We start from the raw sequence: 25,422 nt of genomic DNA on the forward strand, positions 1-25,422 counted from the left end.
TCGGAGTTTGTAGCCTGTTACGCCCACTGGCAGAGGGAGGCGGAGAGGGGCGTGTGTGCGGAGTTTTTCGTCAAAACTAGAGAGCTTGCAGTCCGAAGTCCAAACAACGCGCAAGACGGAAGAGCCAAAACAAATGCCAATCGGAATTTTCGACCAATCAGCATCCAGCCATCCATGCTTGCTTCAACTTCACGTTTACGTGCTTGCACGCCTGCAGTTCCAGTTCTTTCTTATGGCTGATGTTGTAGAAGATACTGCAACAGCTATTGCTTAGAAGCAATCTTTGAATTTAAGGTCCGACCGGACCCAGTTAAAAACACTTAAATTGACTCTTTTTTGTACTTCTTCGTGTGGTGTATTGTATAGTAGGAGAGGAAAAGATTGTCAAGAGGACTGCAACAAATAATACAGCAGGTAATCTAGAACAGAAAAAGCATCACAATATGTATCTTTGTGAATAGTCTACGACGTAGGACGTTGATTGTAGATAACGTAGATTATGTATGTATAACTCTAGAGCTTTACAAAGTGACCCAAATTTTCACATTTTATCACAACCACGTGCGAAAACAGTCGAGATCGGGTCTGCACTCACAGAAAAATTTTTCAATATGAATATCAAAATGCGGCTCTCAAATTGATAATGCAACTTTGAGTCTCACAGTGAGTATCACAGGCGTCCGGACGCTTCTCGTACTCACTGTGATGACCAAACACTCGTTCTCAGTTGATAATGAAGCGAGCGAGCATTTTGGTCATCACAGTGAGTACGAGAAGCGGCCGGACGCTTTGGGTTCTCACTGTGATGACCAAACGTTCATTCTCAGTTGAGACTGACGCGAGCGACGATTTTCGTCATCACAGTGAGTACGAGAAGCCGCCGACCGCTTTTGATACTCACTGTGATGACCAAACGCTCGCTCTCAGTTGATACTGAAGCGAGCGAGCATTTTGGTCATCACAGTGAGACTGAAAAGCGGCCGACCGCTTTTGATACTCACTGTGATGACCAAATTGCTCGCTCGCTTTTCAGTCTCAATCTGAGAGCGAGCGCACATCTCTTTTAAGTACTCACATACCCTGCAGATCATGGTTTCAGTCATTTTTAATCATTTTATAATTCATTTGGATAAGATCTCATAAATTTACACAATCGGCGGCATCCATGTTTGATTTGATTGACATTCTCGAGAGAAGTGTCAAGGACGAGGAACTTAGGACAAGCACTTACTTAAGTCGCTAATGAAAATTTTTATCATTTTTATTATGTTTTGGCCGATATAAGTTGCCTTAATTACGTATAATCGCAGCCAAAAGAGGCTTAAATCAGCAAAATTTAGCCAAAAAATATTGGCAAATGAATAAAAATAAAGAAAAAACGTGAGTGTTCAAATATCTAATGCGCTATCTCCTTTCTCTACATGCATTGCTTTAACAGCTGAGTTTTAATTTTACTTAAGAGAGATGTGCGCTCGCTCTCAGATTGAGACTGTAAAGCGAGCGAGCCATTTGGTCATCACAGTGAGTATCAAAAGCGGTCGGCGGCTTCTCGTACTCCCCTGTGATGACGAAAATCGTCGCTCGCGTCAGTCTCAACTGAGAATGAACGTTTGGTCATCACAGTGAGAACCCAAAGCGTCCGGCCGCTTCTCGTATGTACTCACTGTGATGACCAAAATGCTCTCTCGCTTCATTATCAACTGAGAACGAGTGTTTGGTCATCACAGTGAGTACGAGAAGCGTCCGGACGCCTTTGATACTCACTGTTAGACTCAAAGTTGCATTATCAATTTGAGAGCCACATTTTGATCATAGTGAAAAAATTTTCTGTGAGTGTGGGGTACTGAAACGTTCAAGACCAGAACTGTTTAGTAGAAAATTATGTATGATACTAAAACCAAATTTATGATAGTAACAATTATTATGATTTTGTTGAAGGGGGAAATGGCGCATATTAAAACACTACTCCCAATGCCCGCATTATCCATGAAAATGATTTATGTACATAATTCAGTAAACTGAGCGAATCTCAGGGATCACGTGGCATGCTTTTTGCCGATGAAAAGCTTTCGTACTGGAAAAAGTCCAGTCGGATTATGAAGAAAGTCTTATCAAGTGGCGAAAATTGGAGGATACTCTGGCCCTGTTAAGAAGATGTTTGAAATAATCATCGACGGCTGTCTCACAAATTTAGGGCACAGAAAAAACCTTTAGTAAAAATGTTCCAATTTAATTCCTTTTATTTATTAGTATATTGTTGTATAATTCCAGGCATGCACAACGAGTTGAAAAAAATTATTTGCTAACATTTTCTCGTGAGGGGTTTGAATTATTACCACACTACTTGTGCTTGCATTGTCAAATATTGAAAAGGCAGCTAGAATTTCACAATGGTGGCCTCAGTTCTGGTCTTAGGGAATGAAAGGGCGCGTAAAAATTGTGAAATCGGTTCCTCTTATTGCTCAGCCGTTTATGATGAAAATACTTATATTGTGAAATTTCCTCAGGAATCATGGCCGCCGCTGCAAGTTCGGAAAGCGCGTCATGGGTTGATCCAGACATCATGCAGCCAGAAAGCACCCGATTCTACTGCAACCAAATCCCTGACTTTTCGAGTTACTTCTACAAAAATATCTATGCTGACGTCAACCTAGTCGTGGGAAAAAGAGTCATTAAAGCAAATCGGTCTCGGTTGGCCTCAGTCAGCTCGTTCCTCGCATCCATTTTTGCGGCAGACACCAGCGACGTGTCCACTGTTATATTGCCAGAAGTCGACTTCACAGCGCTGAACTTACTGATCAGCTTTCTGTACACCGGCTTCATGCGAGTGGCCAAGAGTGAGTTGACGACCGTGCTCCGAGTTGCCTCTCTCCTCGGGATAGAGTACCCCATCGACATCGAGAAGACTGAAGTCGGAGTTATCAGGGTGAAGCCACCAAGCAAGAGGAAATCTCCTGGCAAGCAGTTAGGGGAACAGCACTCAGCAGACAAGCGAACGCGGGTCGAGGAGCCAAATGTGGTCATTTTTGAAGGCCCGCAGTCGGTAAATTAACGTGAACTTTTTTATAAATTTTAGACTAAAATTTTTATTTATTCAGGCTGACTCTTGCTGCAAAGTGTTTGAAGACGTTGACAATAGAGACTACCAGGAGAAGGAGGTCCCTGAAACGTTTACAATCGCAGATGGTAAAAATATTTACGTTTTCTTATGTGTTTTTCACCTCTATTTGCTGTTTTTTTTTTATGGAAGATGACGATTTGGCAAAGAAATATTTTCTTGTAGTTTATGTCTCACGAGATCCACGCCTCATAATTTTTTAAAACGGCTTTTATGGGATACTGCAAAGAGGTAAAATGTTTTCAGATTGTTGAAATTTTATCAGCCCTCTGAATGAGACAAAATTTTTGCTCCAGGTTCTATTTCGTCCTGGTCCCGGCAAAATTGCGTAACTTTCAACAACCAAACGCGAATTTCCTTGTTGCAAGAAAAGGTCAACAATCAATTCGACAATGAAAATTTGGGTGTTTGTTGAACGTTGCGCAATTTTGCCGCGACCAGGACGATTTGCTGTTTAATAAAGCTGAGCTTTTACTCCTTAATGTGTAATTCACCAATGCATTGAATTTATAAGTCAGAAAATTTTTGAGAATCTAGAAAACAAGTTTCAATTTTTTTGTTCTAACATGAACAGCTGTAGAAAGTCCCCGAAAATCTAGTTTTGAATTTCCATTAATTGTAAATCGTGAATATCAGAAAATATTCTTTGGCAAATTTTAATCTAGTTTCAAACTCTGTTAGACAAGTTTCTTTGTGGATTAATAGATGTTATCTCCTGTAATTTCCATGTGTAGTATGATTACATCTTTTACAGACAGCAACATGGATGTTGAGAGTGTTTCTGTACCGACAAATTCATCTCAAGTGCTTCCAGAGGTGACTGAAGCCACAAAACCAGCTATTAAACGCATTTCCCCTCGTCCGAGGATCAAGAAAACCAAGACCCGCAACGACCTCCTGATGGAGAGTCAGAACCACAGTCCGATCAGTGCAATTGTTATATCCGGGGATGAGTCTAATGATGCCTCAAGAAGCAATATTGAGGTTTACTCTGTTATAAGCAATGTGGAGGTGATGGATCTGGAAGCCATGAATGCTGATGTTGCTCCTGTTGTCGAAGCTGAAAGCATGGTAACCGTAGGGATGGCTGAGGATTGTGCCACTCACAGTCTCTCTGAGTTGGCAGCTGAAACTGAAAGTGCTAACAATGCTGAGAATTTGGATGCAAACCTTGAACTGATCAGCGAAATGCAAATACCTGAGGAATTGCCCAACAAAGCTGGTGATGAATTTTTCCAAGAGGATGACGAGACTGAAGTAGCTCTGCATGTGCCTGGTCAAGAGGAAATTGATATTGTAGAGAGTGTCTTTACCGTAGAACCCGAGGTTTTTGCAGAAACTCGTTTTGACTACGAAGAAGATGTGCAGGAGTTATTTGGTGAAGACCAAATTAATCAGGAAGAACCTCAAACAGAGGCTGTACTGGAAGAGAACCTTGTTACAGGAGAACCAGACCAAGTCGAGGAAATTTGGGACTCAAGAACCGTGGATGCCATTGAGTCTGAAAGTGTCGTTGTGGAAGAATTGTGTGAGGGCACTGGAGACCAAGGTGATGACTTGCCAGTATCTGATCCACTTCAAGACGAAGTTCAGACTGCCAATGTAGAGTCTAATTTCATCGTAGAAGAAATTCTATTGGAGGCTGAAGAAGCTCCTCTAGGGCCTGAGGAAGCCACTGTGGCGCTTGAAGAAGCAGCTGCGGAGTTTGAAGATGTAGCTGTGGAATTTGAAGAAGCTGCTATGGAACCATACGAAGCAACTGTGGAACCATACGAAGCAACTGTGGAACCGTACGATGCAACTGTGGAACCATATGAAGCAACTGTGGAACCAGACGAAGCAATTTTGGAACCTGAAGAAGCTACTGAACCTGTTGCAGAAGGAGAAAATAACAAAGACAGCGAATGCGAATACAGTTAAACTCTTACTGAAGAAACTTTTCTTTGAAAATACACCGCCTACTGAAAGTGGATGATTAAATATTTGAAGTTCACAATTTGCCTTCTCTTTAAACACCCACTTTCGTAGTGAATTACCTTATAGAACATCATCACATAATTAAATGAAATTGATGAAATTCAATATCTTTTATATCGAGCATTTTGATTTCTTGTTGCCTTTTTAACCTTAATTGCTGCGAATTTAAATATTTTTAGAATATCAAAATATTGCTGCACTGCATTAACCTAGAGGTACCTAATTATAAGAGCCACAACGTGCATTAAGTAGTTTTCCAACGAGTCACGAGTCTATTTGGAATTTAAGCTTTTGACTATTGAAAAGTTCACCTAAGATTATTATGAAATAAAAGTCAGCATTATTCTGTCTTCTCTTTTGCCCTCTTTCTGAATTGGTTGCAAGAATGGCACAAAATGAGTCATTTTGTCTCCCATTCCCGCGCTGTAGCTCATAATGTATTTTTGCAGGGAACATTCATGTATTTCATTTTGGCTTCCTGCAGACTGTATGCAATAAAAGCATGGTTGATCAATTGTGCAGGCTGCATCAAGATTCCATTGTAGCAATCAACCTCAGTTCTCAGCAATGAGAATATTTGAATTTGGCGCTGCCCGAAGTCGAGCAAACATGGCGACTGCCTGCATTCATTTATTCAGTTAAGTTCTTTTCCCACGCTCCGGCAGTCTCGCGGGGTGCTGAGGAAGTAGAAAAGCCGGCAACGTCTGTAGTGTCCATCGATGTCCGAACATTGTCTGGCCTAATAGCTGTGTCCAGGCTAACCTTTTGTTTGCAAACCCAGGAGGGCTTCCGACGTTTCACCTATGCAGGTTAGCGACAGGTTTTTCGAGGCACACGGCCGAAGCCGTAAGCGCCTCGCTTGGTTTAAGTTCAAATGCACGCGCCTCTTGGCTTAATTTGCAGCCGCTCCGCGCTTTCGCTGTGTAGTGACATGCAAGTAATTCTCTAATGGTGGTGCATGTATGTTATACGGAAAGCGAGCGACTGATTATTATTCGTGCTAGTCGAGGCCGATAAGCGAGCGGAAAACTGGTGGCGCCTATTGCGATTGCTGATTTTGCCCTTTCTGCGTAGATGTCTTGTAGCGGATCACCGGAGAAAACCGTTGATCCTCCGTCGAAGAAGCGAAAACTAGAGTGCCAGGGCTCGTTGGTGGACAGCAATTCATCCGTGGTTGCGCCGAGTGGCGAGATGCAGCAGACCCCCGACGGAAACAACACGGCGGCCCCGGCCGCCGGCGAGGACTCCGAGAGCCCCCAGCTGGACGAGAACCAGTACTCTCGGCAGCTGTACGTGCTCGGCCACGAAGCCATGGTGCGGATGGCCAAGTCGAACGTACTCATCTCGGGTCTCGGAGGACTCGGCGTCGAAGTGGCTAAGAACGTCGTGCTGGCCGGCGTGCGAAAAGTGGTGCTGCACGACAGCCAGCTGGTCAGTAATGCCGACCTGGCCACCCAGTACTTCTTGGGCACGGCCGACGTCGGCCGCAACAGGGCCGAGGCGTCCTGCAAGCATCTGGCCGAGCTCAACAACAGCGTCGCCGTTGAGTCCTTCGTCGGCGAGCTCACCACAGAGTTCGTCGAGTCTTTTGCGGTTAGTCTAGTCAGATTCTTTGCATCCAATTTAAAATTATTGTTCTGAAGGAAAAAAGGGGAAAATATTACGGTTTTAATTAACCATTAACAATATTATGTTTACATAATCCATGAAAATGTTTTCCAGTATTTAATTAAATAAAAAACAAGGCATTGCAGGTAAAAATAGATGCGTGCCGACTGGTGGCGGCTGTTCTTCCTTTTCCTTTTAATTAAATTAGCAGAAAACCTTTTGCGTCACGCTTAATTTCATTATAGTGCTCAATTTCACTGAGCGTTCCAGATAAGATAGTATTATATTACTACTACCACTTGGAATTTAAGTTGTAAAACTTAAATTTCTCATGAAAGCTTAAAAGAACAGAAAACTCACTCAAATAAACTCACTATAAATTCTCCAGAAACATGTAGTATTAAATTTTGTGATCGGTACCTTTTTTGAACAAGGCTCCAAGTGAGGAAATTTTAATTGGAAAACTAGAAAAATTATTTTCAGGTAGAAACTTTTGGTACTGCTTTCGTTAGGAAATCAAAAAATGTAGTACATCTTGTTTTAAAAATTATCTTGTCTAGGAAATACACTTTAAAAGTTAAGTGAGCATTTGAGCCAAAAATTAAATTGAGAATTAGTTACAGGTTTTTCCTGTTTAACTTAACTTTTGACCAATTTTAATAATAGGATTTTTCTATTTTAACACATACTGTGGAAAGTTACAAATCATTCTTAAAATTTAGAAGTTAACAGAATCACTTCAAGTGTTTGGACTGGAAATTGACCAAGAATTGGTGATAGCGGGTTAAGGGCACGCGGAAACCGGAAATTTAGATTAAATTTTGTCAAACTCTTTAATTAAATTAAACTTTGTTGGTCTGCAGGTCGTCGTTCTGACTGAGACAACGAGAGATGAGCAGTTGCGCATCGCCGAGGTGACCCACGCTAAGAACATCCCTCTGATCGTGGCCGACACGAGGGGTGTTTTCGCCCAGGTGTTCTGTGATTTCGGCCAGCAGTTCACGGTGATCGATCAGACGGGCGAGAACCCTGTCAGCACGATGATTGCCAGCGTGTCGAGCGACAAAGAGGGCCTGGTCACCTGCCTGGACGAGATGCGGCACGGCTTTGAGGACGGCGATCACGTCGTCTTCAGCGAGATCAAGGGCATGACGGAGCTGAATGCGGACAGAAACCGACCAAATGAGCAGCAGGCGCACAAGATCAAGGTGCTCGGCCCGTACACCTTCTCCATCGGCGACACGAGCGGCTTTTCTGCCTACACAGGTGGCGGTGTGGCCACGCAGGTCAAAATGCCTGTCAAGGTGGACTTCCTGCCGCTCGCCGAGGCCCTCCAGCAGCCAGAGTTCATCATGACCGACTTTGCCAAGTTCGAGCGGCCTCCGGTGCTGCACGCGGCCTTCACGGCGCTGCACCAGTTCGTCAAAGCCAACGGCCGCCTGCCACGCCCCTGGAACGAGGCCGACGCTTCTGGCCTGCTCAGTCTGGCCGAGGGCGACTTCAACGAGGTGGACGCCAAGCTTATCAAGACTCTCAGCTACACGGCCGCCGGCCAGCTGGTGCCCATGTGTGCTGTGGTGGGTTTCATTTTAATAATTAATTTCCGTCCTCAATCATTTCTTCAAGCCCTAATTAACGCACGGCGTTTTCCTGCTTGTGCATTCAGACACGTTTTTCGATGAGAAATACGCTACAAGATAACATGCAATGATAATTTTATACGTATTGCAGTTGATATGAAAAAATATACTCATGGGAAAATTTCGTTCTCATGTCTCCTGTCGTGATGGAAACCCAGATATGGTGGCAAATTTTCTAATTTACGGACTTAAGAAAAAATCCTGTATTTTTTTTAAATTCGTATTAATTTATGATGATAGTTTCACTGGACAGATATTATAATTATACCCATAGGTAAAAAGTTTTTAATCGCGTGTTAAAGAAACAAAAATTAACATTTATTTATTTCTCGTAATAAAATCATATCCAGCTAGCTGAAAACTGGACAGTTCCTGTTTTTATCAAGTCGTTAAAAATATTATCTTAATTTTAAGGAAAAGATTGTAAAAATTTGTGTATTGAATTGAGATTGAAAACTAGATTTTAAAATTTAATGTTGTTTCTAAAATTTAAACAATAGAGCAAGATAGAAAATAAACAAGCTCAAGTAAATTAAAATCAATTATCTCAAGTCATTCTGGATTTGCCCGGCCATAACTATCTTGGGTGAATCTTCCGAAAAGTGAAATAAAACCGCCCTAAATTGTTTCCATGCTAAAAACTGTCAAGATTGAATGAAAAATAGCTTTTTTTACTTCCTCTTGGGATATATTTTCCTTAGCTCGCGAAAACCAGCAAATTAATAAATTCCAATGTCCTAACATGTTCATATTTCCCTTTCAGATCGGCGGAATAGTTGCTCAGGAGGTGATGAAGGGCTGCAGTGGCAAGTTCTTCCCGATCAAGCAGTTTCTGTACTTTGACGCCGTCGAGTGCCTGCCGGACGATCTCAAGCCGGTCGAAAACTTTGAGGTGCCCGACACGCGCTATGCGTCGCAAGTCAGCGTGCTGGGCCACAAGTTCCAGCAAAAGTTGGGTGGCCTGCGCTATTTCGTTGTTGGCGCTGGCGCCATCGGTTGTGAACTACTTAAGAACTTTGCCATGTCCGGCATTGGCGCTGGGCCCGACGGCAACATCTTTGTCACCGACATGGACTTGATCGAGATGTCTAACCTGAATAGACAGTTCCTATTCAGGCGAAATGACATCCAGAAGGCCAAGTCTTCCTGCGCTGCTAGGGCTATCAAGTAAGGATCTTACCACTCGAAAATGTTTTGTTGATGCTAGATTTAGAGACAGAAGGAAATAACTAATTGATGAATTTTTCTTGTTACTTCCTTTTATTATGTCTATTTTCAGTCGTAAAAATTTGTATTTCTAATTAATTAAGTAATATTTGGCCAGTTTCTTTTAATCTCCAAAAATTATTTAAATCGTCAAATCGAAGAATTTCCCCTCTACTTGGATTGCATCAGTAAAGGCTACACGAATTCAGTGGTGTTGCTGAAAACTATAATCCCTAGAGACGTTTTAATTTTTCGGCCTTTTTGTTATGCCTCACCAGATTTTATTTGTATCCTGAGGCAAATAATGCTAAGCCTGTTTTCGTAATTTGTGTTGCAGAGCTATGAATCCTGAAGTGAACATCACAGCGCACCTGAACCGCGTGGGCGTGGACACTGAGTCAGTGTACAACGACGATTTCTTCCAGGAGCTGGACGGTGTGGCAAACGCGTTGGACAACGTAGATGCTCGCATCTACATGGACCGGCGGTGCGTGTTCTACCACCTGCCGCTGCTTGAGTCGGGCACGCTGGGCACTAAAGGAAACGTGCAGGTGGTAGTGCCGTTCATGACTGAGTCGTACAGCTCGTCGCAGGACCCGCCTGAGAAGAGCATCCCCATCTGCACATTGAAGAACTTCCCGAACGCCATCGAGCACACGCTGCAGTGGGCCCGCGACGCCTTTGAGGGCCTGTTCACCCAGGCGCCCGACAGCGCTGCGCAGTTCCTGCGCGACCCCAACTTCGTGCAGCGCACGCAGCAGTTGCCAGGCTACCAGCCGCTCGAGATCTTCCTGGCCGTCCGCAAGGCGCTGGTCGACCGGCCTCACTCTTTCCAGGAGTGCGTCGTCTGGGCCCGCAACCACTGGCAAGAGCAGTACAACAACCAGATTAGGCAGCTACTCCACAACTTCCCGCCGCACCTCAAGACCAGCACTGGCCAGGACTTCTGGTCCGGCCCCAAACGCCAGCCCACAGCGCTCGAGTTTGATGTAGCCAACGACCTGCACCTGGACTACGTCCTGGCCGCCGCCAACCTTTATGCCGAGGTGAGTTAAATCATTTTCAAGCGTTGTTCATTACAGTGAATAGCTCCCACAAATTATTTAAAATGATAATTTCCCTGACAATTATCTAAAACTGAAGTAATTTCTAGAAAACTTTGCATTTTGTTTGCACGGCGCTTGCCTTACTAATTGTAAATTAATTGTACACGCCTAAGGATATCAATGCATGAAGAATTTATCTACCTACAGTTCAATTAAAAGGCATAGGATCAAGGGCTATGTAAATAATGTGAAAACTAGCACCCCGATTTACCTTTAAAAAATACTAGGGTTTTTTTAACTGTCAAATTTACGTTTTGAGAAAAATTGTCGTAATTAGATGGTTTCTAAGCCTATTTTGACGTTTTTCACGCAGCTATTTTCGGCATGATTTACAAAAATTTAACTCAATATGCCAAATTATTCCGAAAGAAACCGTAATTCTCGTCATTGTTAGGAAAGGTTTCATTTTTTAAGATATTCTGTAACCATCGCTTTATTGAATTGCAGGTTTACGGAATTGAGAAGGTTCTTGACAGAAGCAAAGTAGCTGAGATGGCGTCTGCCGTGGCCGTGGCTCGCTTCGAGCCCAAGGAAGGTGTGAAAATCGCAGAGAACGACTCGCAATTGGCGAACGGTAACAGCAGCAACCTCGACTCGGACCAGTTGGAAAACATCGTTCAGGAGTTGCAGACTGCGCGAGAAAAGATCGCTGGTCTCAAGGTAACGATTCATTTTTTTTAAGTACCCTGAATACCAAACTGATTAATTTTCTCCCTCAGATTAAACCGCTAGACTTTGAGAAGGATGACGACAGCAACCAGCACATGGACTTCATCGTCGCCGCGTCCAATTTGAGGGCGGCCAACTACAGCATTGAGCCAGCAGACAGGCACAAGAGCAAGTTGATCGCCGGCAAGATCATCCCAGCCATCGCCACCACAACTAGCGTGGTCGCCGGCCTTGTCACTCTAGAGCTCTTCAAATTGGTCCTCCTCGGCTACTGGTAAAATTAAATACATTTTTTCTTCTGGCTATTTTTGCAGTGAGATCATTCAAATAGTTTTTAAATCGCTAATATAGTTGAATAAATGATTTTACCAGGGCACATAATGATTCACAAATGTGCAAATTTCCTCTTCCGCTCAATTCAATGTTTTTTTTTTATTTGAGAATATTAAACCACTCATGTAATGATTGCAGCCGAGCGGACAGGGATCGCAGCAAAGAAGGCTGGGGCCCGTCTGGAGCAGCGCCAGTTGACGCCAAGAAGCTTGAGCGCTTCAAGAACGGCTTCGTAAACCTTGCGTTGCCGCTGTTCGCGTTCTCTGAGCCACTGGCAGCGGCGCGACAGACGTTCAAGAAGCGCGAGTGGACGCTGTGGGACCGGTTTGAGATCACTCAGGAGATGACGCTGAAGCAGCTGCTGGATTACTTCAAGGACGTGTACGGGCTGGAGGTGACGATGCTGTCGCAGGGCGTGTGCATGCTCTACAGCTTCTTCATGCCAGCGGCGAAGCGCGAGGAGCGACTTGCGCTGACCATTCCTGAGCTGGTGCGTCGCGTCTCCAAGAAGACGATCGAGCCGCACGTGCGAGCGCTCGTGCTCGAGATCTGCTGCAACGACGTGCAGAGCGACGATGACGTCGAGGTGCCCTACATCAGGTACCAGCTGCCGCCCAACTAACTCAGTGCTTGAGAGTGAACTCGAAATACACACACACACACACCCACGTAGGTGGCTTGATTTTTGTCTCTCACTCACTCCACTCCTCGCTGCTCTTTCGTTCGTTCTTCTCTGTCTGTTCGATCGATCACCACACTGCGCGCGGATTTATTCGAGCGTCGCTTTGATTTTCACGCGTAGTTGTTATTATTATAATTATAATTGTATACTTAGTGTGCGCGGCTGCTTTCTCGTGCAGTGAGCCGCGGTGACTAACTGCTGTAGTAGACGCCTCAGAGTTTTAGCAGAATGCATAATTAATAACAAGTAAACAATTCACAGCTCACTTTTATTGAACAAAATGTCAAACTGGATTCTCTGTCTATGCAAATTCTCTGCGGGTGTTAATTTATTGGAAAGTAATAAAATTTTTATTGCCAATATCAACTTTATTTTAATTTTCAACTTCGTCGAGAAGAGAAAACAGAGTGTTGAGTGTTTGGATACGCGTCAGGGGTTTTTAAAAATGCACTGGATTGAAAACCGCAAAACATTATGTTCTTTGACACTTAAGTGTGAAAATGGTGAGAAAACTTGCTTCATTAAAAATTTAATAATTCAACAAAATAAGCAACGAACCTCTTAAAAATAATGTCTTTTTTAACCATATTTGTTGCTGCTTGGCTCAAAACAAGTCGAATTATGCTAAAATCTGGATTTTATTTGATGAGCTTGGGCTTAATTCACAACTCTTAAAAGCTAGAATTAAAGCTATTTTTAAGATACATATTAATACATAATAAAAATATTAGGGTCGAGTTGAGTGTGAAAATTGGAAATCTCGCGTCATTGTTTGATAGCTTGGAAAGACTGATGAGTGTCGCACAGGCCCAAATCACTAATTTTTTAAATGAATGGCGAATTTTACCTTTCTGTCTAAATTATAAACTTAATTTGACAAAAATCAGTTTCTTACCTTGGCTGCCATTTCTGGTACTCTTTATTTTGAACTTTAACAATTGGGAATAAAAACCTTTTTGTTGAGCTTGTATTGTTGGTAAACAAAATAAAAACGAATGGAAAAGAAGCTGAAAATTTAATTAAAATGCACATTCAAATACAAATGTACATAATTATCACATTTATTCTCTAACGACGAGTCCCGTTATTGTTGGTTTTCATCCTTGTCTACAGTTAACTATTTTTATTCAACTTTTTACTTAAAAAACTTGAATCTGGCAAGTCTGAGCAAGTTATCGGCCGGAGCTTCCACGGTGATGTACAGAATAAATGCGCAGCACTGAATCATAACAAAATCCCCGCAAAGCCCATGGAACTGCAAAATTTATCAAATTATTTCTCACCATTAAATGTGAACAGTTCCTAAAATTACCAGTGTGTAAACGGAAAACTGCGAGTCTGCCTTCGTCGCGCCCACCTGAATGGTCATCACGTACAAGTTGACAAGAAAGGTGCAGTACGTCAGCCTGCTCAGCGGCACCCACAATCTCAGAGAAAGGATTTTGTTGATTGGGCCTTAGAATCCATACTGATTAGGTTAAAAATTAGGATTTTTAATTAGCAACCTCCATATCCTTTATGGCAGGCGAAAATGATCCAGGCCAGGGAGCAGGACCACACGATTTTGTGGATGGAGGCGTAGAAAGCTGCGGCAAGAGCCGAGTCCGCGAGTGCGCTGCGATAGTCCAGCATCATGGTGAACACGACTCCGACGACGGAGATGAGACTGGCGAACCAGGCCGATGCCACCACCCTCGGAGGCAGTCGTCGTACCGGCCGCTCCAGGAAAAATCCCAGCAGCAGGCCGATCAGATAGGGCTGCGCCCGCAATGGCGTGTTTGTGTAGATCAGTTCCCAGTACCGCACTATTTTATCGCCACTGGAAAACCGTGAAGGAAAAAGAGCTTTGTTTCACTTACGTTTTATAGATAAAAAATAGGAATCGCCTTTAAGAGTAGAAGTTAGATTACTCAGAAAAAAATAGGTTTTAAAAGGACTCTCCATTTTACTATATTGATACAACTGAACATTGCAATTGTTTTGGAATTGAATTTTCGTTTTGTTGATAGTCACCCTTACTCTGACGGGCTGAATTTTCATTTTTAGATAATCTCGTTAATGCCTTAAAATAATTGCTGAAAATTTCTGGCATTATTAACCATTTGGGAAAAATCTGCAATATTTTAAGCCAACCTTGATATAAATTTTTTTGAATAATATCTGAAGTGAATTTTCAAATCTAAATAAAATAGGACATTTTATCATAGCTTCTTAGACATGCTATCCTTTTTGTTCTCTACGATATTATTAGTTGTACTAAATGGGATATTTCAATTGTTCCAAATTGCCATTTCGTATACATAGGTTTTTAAAAGCAATATTTAAAATTTCCGGTCAAATTTATTTTAATTATTTTTTAAGGCAATCTTAAGTTCCCCTACCTTGCAAGCACACTCATGGTCCACGGCAAGTCGTACACAAAAGTCAGTGCAAAAATTGCTGCTGCAGTTGCAACTAAGAGAGTGATGATCCAAGCAATTCCAAATTTCAGCCACCGCAGCAACGGGAATAAAACCAAAGGAGAGAGCCAAACTAGCTGCATGTCGACAGACAGGAACCAGGAATTGCTCAGACACTAGAATCAATTTAATTAATTACGTTATTATATATAATCCTTGACAAATACTAAAAAAAATTAAATGGCACGTCTCAAAGGATTTTTATTAAAAGTTCAGCAGCAAGCTATTCAGTTATCGTCTTATTTTGTAACCATCTGAAATTGACAGTCCTTTTATCAATGAGGAAATAATTTTTTTCAAGAATGAAAATAAATGTGCAGCACGCACCGAGGGGACATTGACGTCGTTGTAGTTGTTGAGTAAGATGAGGGTGGACCACCAGCGCTGTCTGCAGTAGAGGGCCTCATTTTGCACGTAGAGCGGCCAGAGCGGTCCTCGGGCCACCACAGCGGAGAAGCACGCGTAGAAGAAGACGACGACGGCCAGGGGCGGCAGTAGGCGCAGGTAGCGCAGCAGATAGAAGGGCAACAGGGGCAGCCGACGGGCTTTGGCCACGGCACGCGCAGACAGCAGCGCCGACATTAACAGGAACGTGTCCACGCTGAGGTAGCCGTTGAGCACGATGGCCGCGACCCACGGCGGCCCGGAGGACGTGATGGTCGGAGGGGAGGTCAGGCAGAGCGTGTAGATCTTGTGGCCCAGCATCACCCAGCAGATGCTGAGGAAGCGGATCGAGTGAACGCAGTGGATTGTACCCGGTGATGAGGCGCTAAACAGGCGCTGAACGTTGTGATGCGCGGACAGCCACGACACTGCTGCAGGCAAAATCGTATTTTTTTCTCATTATTTTAACGCAGATAATAAAATGTGTGCGCACACACCCTTGTTTGTGGTTTGATCTTTTAATTGAGAGCTAGTTTAATTCTTAAATCTTGAAATGTGATATTAACGCTACTATGAACTGGTAAATTTTAATGAAGTCCTTTCGAAAATATGAAATTTTTTTAAAAAATAAAAAATGACTTTCAAGACTCAAAAGTGCTATTTTGTAGCTTTCTCACTATTAAATTTTCATGATTTTTCTCACCCCGGGAGCAAACAATTTCCTTTCCTCAAAAAAGAGGGCGTGTAACCAGTAAAATTGGATTTTGGGGCACTTTTGTTCTGAAGGACAATGGAAAAAATAGGTCGGTTAGGGTTAACTTTACATGAAATTTCATTTTTTTTTTATTTCAAATAAAAAAATCACCAATATTCCACTTTAAAAAAAGTCAGCGCTCCTACAACATTTTATCATTGTATTAAATCCCGAATTGAAAGCTGTACATCTTAGTTTTAATAATATTTTTTAGTATCTTGTCGAGAGCACCCCAACAATTTAAAATTAAATTATTTAAAAATGACAATTTACCATTATTTCTTGAAAACGATGCTCCCAAAACAACGCCAATTAAGACAAGCGCAAAACACGCAAAGGCAATGGCTTTGGCGTCAAAAGGCTCCGCTTCGAAGCAGAAGGACGGCTTGAGGCGGCCGCCGAGCGTGTCCAGCACGGCGGCCAGGTTGAAGGCGGCCACCTGGACAGCCTGCGTCGCATTGCACGAGGCCGGCACGCAGGTGGCGAGCTGCGCCCGCACGGCCGCCAGCGCCTCTTGCCGCCGCACGAAAACCCAGCGCACGGGCACAGCGTCCGTTTCGAAGGCCACCATGCAGTATTTGGCCGCGGACGGGGCGGCCAGGCAGCGCTCGAAGTGGCCGAAACGCGGATGGGCGCTGTGCCAGAGGCCGTCGGGGAAAACCACCGAGGAGTCGAGCACTGCGAGGCGCAAGAGGATCAAATTTTAAAAGACACGGGCCAAAGGTGGCGCTCGTTTTGCCCGAAAATGAAATGCCCGAAAATTAAATTTTGGTTTATAGAATAATTTATTTTTAGTTAAAAAAAATTGCCATGTCCTTCAACAAAATCAATTTTGGAAATTGAAGAATGAAATAAAAATACGCGATGAACATTAATTTTGTATTTCTTTAAAGAAGTTTGATAATTTGAATTTCAAATAATGTTGCTTGTGGAAAATTAACAGATCTCTTCTTATAAATGCATTTTACGTTTTGAATTAAAAGTTCCTCATTTACACGGTTATTAAAAAACAATTAAAAACACGAAGCTTAGAAAAATTATTCCATTTTGTGATTTTTCCATAGCATTTTATACCAACGCCGTCCTGAAAGTCCGCCTTTTGGTGAGCCCAAACTGTTTTTTTCTCTTATTTCAGGCAAAACTATTTTAAACATTTCATATTTTTTTCTAGAATCCCATTATTACCAATTTCAGGCATTCCATTTTCGGGCAAAACCGAGGTACCCTTGCAAAAAGGATTGTTGACGACTTGCTTTGCACGGCCCACGGCTCGCCGGCGGCCACGGCCGTCTGGTAGGCCGCCACGTCCTGCGCGCAGTCCGGTGCGACGGGTGTCGCGGAGACAAGGAGCAACGACCAGAGAAGTAGCATCTTCATCTTGAGTGCAAGATGCAAATCACACAAGTGAGCAAGTCTTGTAAAAAGATTTATCCTTATCAACGCTATGGCTGATAAGGGATGGACGAAATCAGGACGCATAATCTGTAATTCCTCTTAATCCAGGATGTGAGTTGTTTCGAGATGGATGTTCTAGAGAAAACTCCTTGGCCCATATTAACATCGCGAACGAATGACATGGGCCTCATTGGAGGAAGCTCAGTCGAGAAAAGGACCAGATCGAAGGATCTTCAAACGCTATAGATATTCGTTCCATATGACATTCACTCACGCATGCTGGAAAGGTGAAAACATGCCTGCACTTTACTCTAAACATCGCACAGATCCTCATATTGCGATTGCACGTGCGCTCAAAATTTTGATTTAGGGTTCAAAAAAGATTTCTAACGAGAATTTAGGATTCTGTTTTTGACAAGTGGCAATCTCATTGAGTTCGTGATGTGAAGAGCAGTCAGTAGTAAAGAATTAATCTCTTTATTTAAACAATTTAAGTTCATATCTCAGAAAACTATTATTTTCATTGAATTTGCTATTAACTCAAGGCTATTTTTGTTGTGACTAGTTTGGTTATCACCAAACGCCGCTATCAAGGAATTATACCCACATCTCAGATTTAAACAAACAGATTAAAAATTGACCCAGAAAAATTTGGGTTGCAGATTGTTAATTGTCACCATGTAGAAATATTTTATCATGGATTATGAATTTTCTATTGATTGATCATATTAAATTCACCAGATATCAGTATGTGAGATTGGTTCTAATGAATTAACTTGAAGTGATGCATAGCGCCCAGCTTATTAAACATCAAAACTGCACAAGCGCCAAAAGAGTAGAAAACAGTTCAGCCAGGCGCAGTAGGAAACGTGATAATTATTATTGATTTATCCAAGTTTAATTAATTAATCTAGCAGGTGAGCAACCTGTAATAATATATAATACATGTAAGCACGGTGGATTTTTTCCTCCAAAGACATGCGTCTTATGAATTTTTAGCTTTTTATTCACTGTTCGTTTATTTTACATTTTTGTATTTGGAGAGGTTATTAGCTAAATGTTTAATACCACACGTAGTCAATATAAAAGTTTTTTTATGCTATTAACAAGGCCGTGAATAACAAATACGTCAAAATGTGACTGTTCAGAAATCATTTTATTACAACAATTCGCCCAGAGATTTACAACTGTCCAGTTTAGTCCTAATATAACATTAAATATAGCATTAGAATCATTAAAACTAGATTTTTGTACCGCCCGATCTTGGTATGATATAGGGTTTCCCTAAGAGACCAATCACACATCCGTAATGAAACAGGAAAATAATGAACGATTTAATTTTCTAACGTATTTTTTGTTACAGTTTGTACGTTCAGCTTAGTTAATTAGAAATCTCTAGGGTAAAATGCTAAATATTATATAATGCTCGTCTAGGGGTGATTTGGTTAAATTGCTGCAATATCAGGACTGTTATCCACGATCCATTGCATGTAGCTTGTGATGTCGAGAAACAAGGCATATTTAGATGGGTTACACACACGTATTTCAGCATTATTTTTCTCCTTAATTTGGCTGGGACCAAAACTAATGACGCCTCGCAAATAGAACCGCTTTTTCCTTGCCGAAGGTCCATTAGCAATGAGCAGTCCGCCGCCGCTGTCTCCATTGCAAGCATTTGTACCTGTGCAGGCGAATTAGATTTTTTAGACTCAGTAAAACTAGAATATGGTAATTTCACCACCCCCCCCTATACGTCTCGACTTGTTCCGTGCGACCGAGGGCTCGCCCCCGGCACCGACGCGAAGCGGTGAATGGCTATGAGCTCGCGGCCGCCCTTCGCGGGCGCCTAGAAAAACTTATCGGCGAACTCCGGGGATTCGGCAGTTCTATAGGGGCGGCTGACTCGAGATCAGGGGCACCAACGGAGACGCGGCCGCCCTACGTGAGCGCCTGACAAAACCTATCGGCGAACTCCGCGGATTCGGCAACTCTACGGGGGCAGCCGACTCGAGTTAGGGGATAGCTACGAGTATGCGGCCGCCCTGCTCGGGCGCCTTGCAAAACTTATTGGAAAACTCTGGGGATATGGCAACCCTAGGGGGGCAGCTGACTCCAGTTGGGGGTAGCTACGATGATGCGGCCGTCCTACGAGGGCGCCATACCCAACTTTCTGACTAATTACGGGGATTTGGCAACCCTAGGGGGGCAGCTGACTCCAGTTGGGGGTAGCTACGAGGATGCGGCCGCCCAACTCGGGCGCCTGACAAAACTTATTGGCAAACTCTGGTGATTTGGCAACTCTAGGGGGGCGGCTGACTCGAGATCGGGAGTACCAACGGAGACGCGGCCGCTTTACGGGGGCGCCTGCCTAAATTTACCGGCGAACTCTTGGAACATAGAAACCCTAGGGGGGCGGCTGACTCCAGTTGGGGGTAGCTACGAGTATGTGGCCGCCCTGCTCGGGCGCCTGACAAAACTTATTGGCGAACTCTGGGGATATGGCAACCCTAGGGGGGCAGCTGACTCCAGTTGGGGGTAGCTACGAGGATGCGGCCACCCCACTCGGGTGCCAGACAAAACTTATTGGCGAACTCGGGGTAAACTCCATGGGGTGTGGCCGACTCAAGTTTGGGGGTACCCTCGTGGATGCGTGACGACGGCGTCATTTTCTACGACCCCGCGCTAATGTCCACGTGAATTTCGACCCGATCGGCGCGGCCGTTCCCGAGCAACCCCCGGGGATCGCAACTTCGGGGCCCCGCCGCAACCCTTTCCCACGCTTGGCGACCCCGGGACCGTATGCTCTTCCGGCTCCCCTCGGCCGCCTCCGCCACTCCCGCGAATCTCGCGCCGATCCGACGACCCGTCCCGTGGGTGCCTCTCGTTCGCGGGGCTCCCGAGCGCCCCTCGGGCGACGCCGGGCTCCCGCGACGACGGCGCCCGACTCCACGACCCCCGCGCTACGGCCCACGCAAATTTCGGCCCGATCGGCGCGGCCGTTCCAGAGCCACCCCCGGGGGCGGCGACTTCGGGGCCCCGCCGCGCCCCTTTCCCGCGCTCTGCGACCCCGGGTCCCTATGCTCGTCCGGCTCGGCTCGGCCGCCTCCTCCACCGGTGAAAATCTTACGCCGATCCGCCGACCCTCCCCGTGGGCGCTCCCGGGCGCCCCGCGGACTTTTGCGAGGCGAACGCGCCCGCGCGGCGGTTTTCGGAATGTGTCCCGGAGCCGCCCGCCGAATTCGGGCCGGATCGTTAGACGAAAGTTTTTTCGGGGGCGGTTTTCGCCCCCTCGGGGGCGTCCGGCGCCCGGGCGCCCAATTGCGAAAACGCTCGCGGGGACCTCCCCGGCGATCCTCCGTCGCTAACTCGACTTCGAATTTTTCGATTTCCTTGTTTTTTTAATATATAGTAAGAGTGATAATTACTAACCATTGTGCGGAAATCCAGCGCAAAAGTTTTGTGTGGGCCTCAGATTCCTTGAGTAGAACTTTTTATTTGTGTAAAAGCATTCTTCGTGTGGAGCAATTCTTAAGTACGCTTTCTGCAGGATGCTCGACTTTGTGAATTTTTCAGTGAAGCCAAAGCCAACCACCTTTCAAGTATAATTAAAATTAGATAGCGTGTCAAACAGCCATAAAAAGGGACCAAACCTTTCCATTTTTGCCGGCGATATTTTCGAAGTCATATTTACTATTCCACAAGCAGGCAGGCCTCACTCGCCCTGTTATTTGGATGCTGTCTTTTTTCATAATTATCAGGGCCAAGTCGTGTTGAAAATCGTGTCTGGCGTAGTCATATCCGTCATAAATCACAATGGAAGCAGCCTGTAAATTGCAATTCAATTAGAAGGTGTTGAGAACGTTACGAAATATTTACTTATAATTTTTTAATTGAAAGTTAACATTCATGAAGATTAGGTTAAGCATTAAAATTAAAAAAGCTTTTTACCTGGACCGTCTGACGCCCGATTTCTTCGCTGTCTGTTGCGTCGTACATTCCTAAGGTGATTTCCAGCCATTCCGCTTCAATTTTATCACCAGTATTTGGATCATACAAACAATGAGCAGCTGCAAAATTTAAAGATATAAATGAAAGAGTCTAAGCCAAGCCCAAATATTTGTTTTAAATTATATCGCATTGAATGGTAGCAAAAATATATTTTAAACTTCATCATCTGCTCAGCACTCAGTGCGTACCGCGGGGGCTATTTGACAGCGCTCCAATAATACCGTCAAGCGGATAACATTGGGCGCGAGAGTGGCCGCAGAGGAGTTTGTGCCCACTTTGGCTTTTCGCCGTCTTTTTAATGAAATGCCAAAAATTTATCCATAAACCGGTGGAAAGGTGCGAAATTCAGCAAGTGGCGAATCGGCGCCGGTGCGCCTCCCACAGCTATTTGAGCATTTCAAGTCACTACATAAATAACTAACCGCCTTTTGCCACATCTATGACATTGGACAGACAGTATATTAGGTCCTAGAGTTGCTCAAATATCTCGTGTTTCATCTACAATGCTAGCAATCAGTGAAAATCGCAATAATTACCAGTCACTATTACTCTCTTGGACACTAGCGTGCCGCCGCATATGTCATAGAGCGAATCCGTCGTTGGAAAGTTGATGGACAGGCTCGCATGCCAGGGATTCTGCTCGATTGGGGCATTAGTTCCTTGGTGTATGAACCCGACGACTGCCGTGTCTCGTTTTTCACGGCCTCTGGTTTTATCCTGAGCGACTTCTCCGCAACCTGCATAGCTCTCGCCAGTCCCAAAATCTATTTATAATTAAAACTAATATTTCTTATTTATTTTTTTAAATATTGTTCACCTATTTCCGTCGCTAGTTTTGGAGTTGGAGGCATCAGAAATAAGCCGGTCGAGTTAGCAACAATACTGTCAATACCCTGCAGAATGTCGAACCACAGAATCCTATTTTCAACCCGATCCTCCGATAGCAAGAAATTTCCCCATCTGGTTGCACGTAAATAATATCTGTTATCGACCTTCGTTATCAGAAAAAATCCTGGAAATTAAATTGTAAATTATAAATGGTAGAACTAGTTTCTAAAAACTCTTAAAATGTAGGGGGTATGGAAGTTTATGAAGCAGTCGTTTGAAAAATATTGGTTCATATTAAGGGTTCATAAATCACCTGAATATTCAAACGCAGAACACATAAGTGAGTCCAACTTGTCGCAAACACTTGAGGATATCGAATTATTGAGATAGCACTGCTGATGACTCAAAAGCTCTGTCCTTTTTAAACTCCTCGTCTGAGAAAAATAAAATAGTTTAATTTAGTTAATTAAATAAAACCGAATAGATGATATAATATATGAGTCAGTACGTTATTTTGAGTGAAGACAAATGAATCAAATCTAGATTCTCGATCATAGCTGTTCAGATTCCACAAGCAGATTGGTTTCAAATGCTGAGTGATTGTGACTTTTTCAATTTTCCACATTTCATATCCATTGTCTCCGAAGACGTTTCTTGATCTCGATAGTGCCTAGAATTAATGATGAGGATATTTAAATTTTAAAACTGAACAATTTTAACAAACTAGAATTTTTTTAATTATAAATGGGAGGGTGAACGCATTTTACTTTTTGTTGTAGTAATCCTCTACCAAACTTGCATAGCTCTTCGTCCTTTGACCCAGAGTAGCATGGGCCAGCATATATACGGTAGACTTCTATGTCGTCGTGATTGATTTGATCTAAAAAAATTGATTGTTGTATAAGTGATTAATTTGATTGACGCGATGATTTCAATTAAATGGGTATAAATGAACCATTACAAATGGAATTCCTATTCATTAAGCACATTTAAATCCTTTTATTATGTTTTAGCATGATGGTTTTAACAGAGTTTCATTTTTCATGTTAATTTTTGAAATTCGAGATTTGGAGGAGGTGCATTTTTTTAATAATTTTATACAAAATAGTTTAATAACACATTTTAACGGATACTCACTGAAGCCAGCCAGCACGGTTTGCTCAGTCACCAAAAATCCATAGGTTTCTCTGTTGTCCGTCAAATCGCGAGGCATCTATAATTATAACAAAATCAATGTAACAGACCCAAAAAAGGAAATGAAAATGAAAAATTCGGTTACTCTTCTTTTCTCACCGGGTCGATCGCCCACGCGCTGCTGTTAGGTTTAGCTGTAATAATCACTGTCCAAGGCATGTCACCACTACCGTCCCACTGTCCGCAATTTTCAAAGCTCAAATTTTCATTTGTAGGGGAATAAACTGGAATTTTTGGTTAATTTTATCATGTGTACGCTGTTAAATTAGGCGTGCAAGAATGAAACTCTGAAACAAACCTGGTGCTTTAGTAGGTTTACGTTTGCCATAGTTCGGACAATCTCTTGCTGGTTTGGGAGGCTGAAAGTAAAAATACGAAATGTGACACGTGTTGAGTTTTTAGTCTTCACTGGGCGTTTGATTGGTTTTGAAAGAAGCATTAAAACAAATTTAAGAAGATATATATCACCTCAGGATTGTACGTCAATCCTTCGCATAAAGTCATGATGGCCATCAGCAGCAGAACAAACAATTTTTTGCGCATTTTTCACAGGTTTTGGATCCGATCGTCTATACGCTTTGTGCACTTCCAATAATTATTGGGCTGAGCATGTAACACTAAAATGTTGTTGTCACTAAGTAAACACCTGTTTAGCTTGATCTTTCGTCTACGGCCGAAACTAACGGTTTGGTCAGCAAATTGTGGACCAGGAATGAAAGTGGTTGCTTCGTTTGACGAAGTTGCAGGCATCTAAAGCTCGTGGCTCGGATCTTCCCAAAATCATTTCGCTGCCGTTGGTGCTTAGGCATCACTTGTTTGACCGGTTTGACGAGTGTTGGTAGAAAATACAAAGATTATCCTCCTCGCACGCATCCGGACCTTGTGGTTTTCATTTGTTTTCTTTCCGTGTTGCTCAACAGTGCATATTCATTTCATCCGCGATCATCTTAAGATCGATTTAATAGGCAGTTTTCCTACGCGTGCAAAAAAATGGTATGCCAATTATTCTAAGCTGAATATAAATTTAATTTTTCTCTTAAAAACACTTCAATTTTTAGATTATTTACTAAAATATTTTTCCAAATATTATATATTTGATCACGAATTAAATGTATCATCCTTATTATCCTTTGCGGCTTTCATAAAATTAAATCTCCCTCGAACTGACTTTAAAAAAGCACTATTTTCTTTGTTACAATTTGTACTATATTTTCTTGATAATTTAATTCCACCATCAGAAATTAGGTAGAACTGTTGAAAAGAAGCGCACTCAAAAGTTGAGAAATGAAAAGCATGCGCTGTCGGAACTCTCGGACATTACCAAGTGTTATTTTCATTTTATTTTTTAAAATTTAAATACCAGACCTACTAGTAAAATAATATTGATTTCAACCTATCCTATGAAAATTAACAATAGCCAGTTTTTTAAATGCTCTGTAAGCCGTTTATAACACCAGAAAAGGTGAACAAATTAAAATTCAAAGAAGCCAAATTAAATATATTATTTATTAGACATAAAATATTTACATGTGTCAATAAACCGTGGCATCTATCATACGGAGTCGCTGTGGTCGCTTTCGTACTCGTCCGAGATTTGGCTTTCGTCGTGGAACTCGAGGGAGTGAACACTGAGGGGTACAGCGCCCTCCATTTCAGGCACAAACATTTCATATTTTTTTCTAGAATCCCATTATTACCCATTACAGGCATTCTATTTTCGAGAAAAACCGTGGTACCCTTGTAAAAAGGATTGTTGACGACTTGCTTTGCACGGCCCACGGCTCGCCGGCGGCCACGGCCACCTGGTAGGCCGCCACGTCCTGCGCGCAGTCCGGTGTGACGGGTGTCGCGGAGACAAGGAGCAATGACCAGAGAAGTAGCATCTTGAGTGCAAGATGCAAATCACACAAGTGAGCATGCAGGTCTTGCAAAAAGATTGATCCTTATCAACGCTCATGGCTGATAATAAGCACCATAAAAGTAGAAAACGGTTCAGCCTGGCGCAGTAGGAAACGTGATAATTATTATTATTGATTTATCCAAGTTCTATTATAGTTAATC

At 43.0% G+C, this 25,422-nt stretch overlaps 4 protein-coding genes across 6 annotated transcripts; 2 read left to right on the forward strand and 2 right to left on the reverse strand.

Annotated features, from left to right (window-relative positions):
- The first annotated feature begins 214 nt into the window (after positions 1-214).
- LOC135942368 (protein P200-like) lies at positions 215-5,209 on the forward strand. Of its 3 annotated transcripts, none has more exons than XM_065488446.1 (4): positions 215-414; positions 2,508-3,043; positions 3,099-3,186; positions 3,873-5,209. In XM_065488446.1, the coding sequence occupies exons 2-4, from the start codon at positions 2,513-2,515 to the stop codon at positions 5,036-5,038; spliced, it is 1,785 nt and encodes a 594-aa protein (XP_065344518.1). In that variant the 5' UTR covers positions 215-414; positions 2,508-2,512; the 3' UTR covers positions 5,039-5,209. The 3 variants fall into 3 exon arrangements, with proteins under 3 accessions (XP_065344518.1, XP_065344520.1, XP_065344519.1); XM_065488448.1 differs by lacking the exon at positions 215-414 and adding an exon at positions 1,604-1,622; XM_065488447.1 differs by lacking the exon at positions 215-414 and adding an exon at positions 1,711-1,829.
- A 522-nt stretch (positions 5,210-5,731) lies between these two features.
- On the forward strand, positions 5,732-12,701 carry Uba1 (ubiquitin-like activating enzyme 1). Its single transcript, XM_065487916.1, has 8 exons — positions 5,732-5,904; positions 6,170-6,688; positions 7,567-8,280; positions 9,107-9,510; positions 9,887-10,595; positions 11,103-11,315; positions 11,375-11,598; positions 11,796-12,701. The coding sequence occupies exons 1-8, from the start codon at positions 5,899-5,901 to the stop codon at positions 12,277-12,279; spliced, it is 3,273 nt and encodes a 1,090-aa protein (XP_065343988.1). The 5' UTR covers positions 5,732-5,898; the 3' UTR covers positions 12,280-12,701.
- Positions 12,702-13,340: 639 nt separating this feature from the next.
- LOC135942437 (O-acyltransferase like protein-like) lies at positions 13,341-17,313 on the reverse strand. Its single transcript, XM_065488557.1, has 7 exons — positions 17,190-17,313; positions 16,210-16,614; positions 15,126-15,610; positions 14,721-14,914; positions 13,845-14,158; positions 13,652-13,794; positions 13,341-13,594 (listed from the first exon to the last, which is right to left on the reverse strand). Exons 1-7 carry the CDS (start codon positions 17,311-17,313, stop codon positions 13,475-13,477), a joined length of 1,785 nt encoding a protein of 594 aa, XP_065344629.1. The 3' UTR covers positions 13,341-13,474.
- A 1,175-nt stretch (positions 17,314-18,488) lies between these two features.
- Positions 18,489-24,134, reverse strand: LOC135943352 (transmembrane protease serine 11B-like protein). Its single transcript, XM_065489841.1, has 13 exons — positions 23,830-24,134; positions 23,660-23,720; positions 23,461-23,585; positions 23,305-23,380; positions 22,935-23,047; positions 22,676-22,837; positions 22,481-22,601; positions 22,157-22,351; positions 21,876-22,103; positions 21,280-21,398; positions 20,982-21,155; positions 20,761-20,923; positions 18,489-19,012 (listed from the first exon to the last, which is right to left on the reverse strand). The coding sequence occupies exons 1-13, from the start codon at positions 23,902-23,904 to the stop codon at positions 18,777-18,779; spliced, it is 1,848 nt and encodes a 615-aa protein (XP_065345913.1). The 5' UTR covers positions 23,905-24,134; the 3' UTR covers positions 18,489-18,776.
- Positions 24,135-25,422: the final 1,288 nt, after the last annotated feature.

Source organism: Cloeon dipterum, chromosome 4, assembly GCF_949628265.1.
Source record: "Cloeon dipterum chromosome 4, ieCloDipt1.1, whole genome shotgun sequence".
NCBI classification, from domain to species: Eukaryota; Metazoa; Arthropoda; class Insecta; order Ephemeroptera; family Baetidae; genus Cloeon; species Cloeon dipterum.